Raw genomic sequence first — 323 nt, 5'->3', positions numbered from 1 at the left:
GGGGATGATGGTCAGCGTCACCACGTTGCCAGCGCCCGCCAGCACCTCCGTCAGCTGCTTGTCCTGCGTGGGGAGAGCACGGGTGGGTTTAGGGGGGGGTCTCCTCTCTGCTGCCCCCCCAGCCACCCCAAGGGGGTTTGCACAGCCCCTACCTTCATGCCGATGACGTTCTGGCCGTTCACCTCGCAGATGCAGTGGTGGGTGAGGAGGCCGTTGCGGGCGGCAGAGCTGTCCTTGGCCAAGGAGACGATTTTCCCCTTCTTCACCACCACCCCGAGGTGGCCGCTGCTGTCCTTGTGCAGGGTCACGGTGCGCTGGAACGG

The 323-nt window shown here is 65.9% G+C and overlaps 1 protein-coding gene across 1 annotated transcript in view; it reads right to left on the bottom strand.

Annotated features, from left to right (window-relative positions):
• Positions 1–3: 3 nt before the first annotated feature.
• The window catches only part of LOC104545186 (syntenin-2-like), a gene marked incomplete at both ends in the record, with an annotated part of 1,597 nt that continues 1,277 nt past the window's right edge, over positions 4–323 (bottom strand). The window contains 2 exons of the mRNA XM_010190250.1: positions 4–63; positions 153–320. Of these exons, the coding sequence (XP_010188552.1) occupies positions 4–63; positions 153–320 (228 nt within the window). The remainder of the gene's footprint in view (positions 64–152; positions 321–323) is intronic.

Source organism: Mesitornis unicolor, unplaced genomic scaffold (assembly GCF_000695765.1).
Source record: "Mesitornis unicolor isolate BGI_N332 unplaced genomic scaffold, ASM69576v1 scaffold31948, whole genome shotgun sequence".
NCBI lineage: Eukaryota > Metazoa > Chordata > Aves > Mesitornithiformes > Mesitornithidae > Mesitornis > Mesitornis unicolor.
This window is presented reverse-complemented; position numbering and strand designations above follow the sequence as displayed.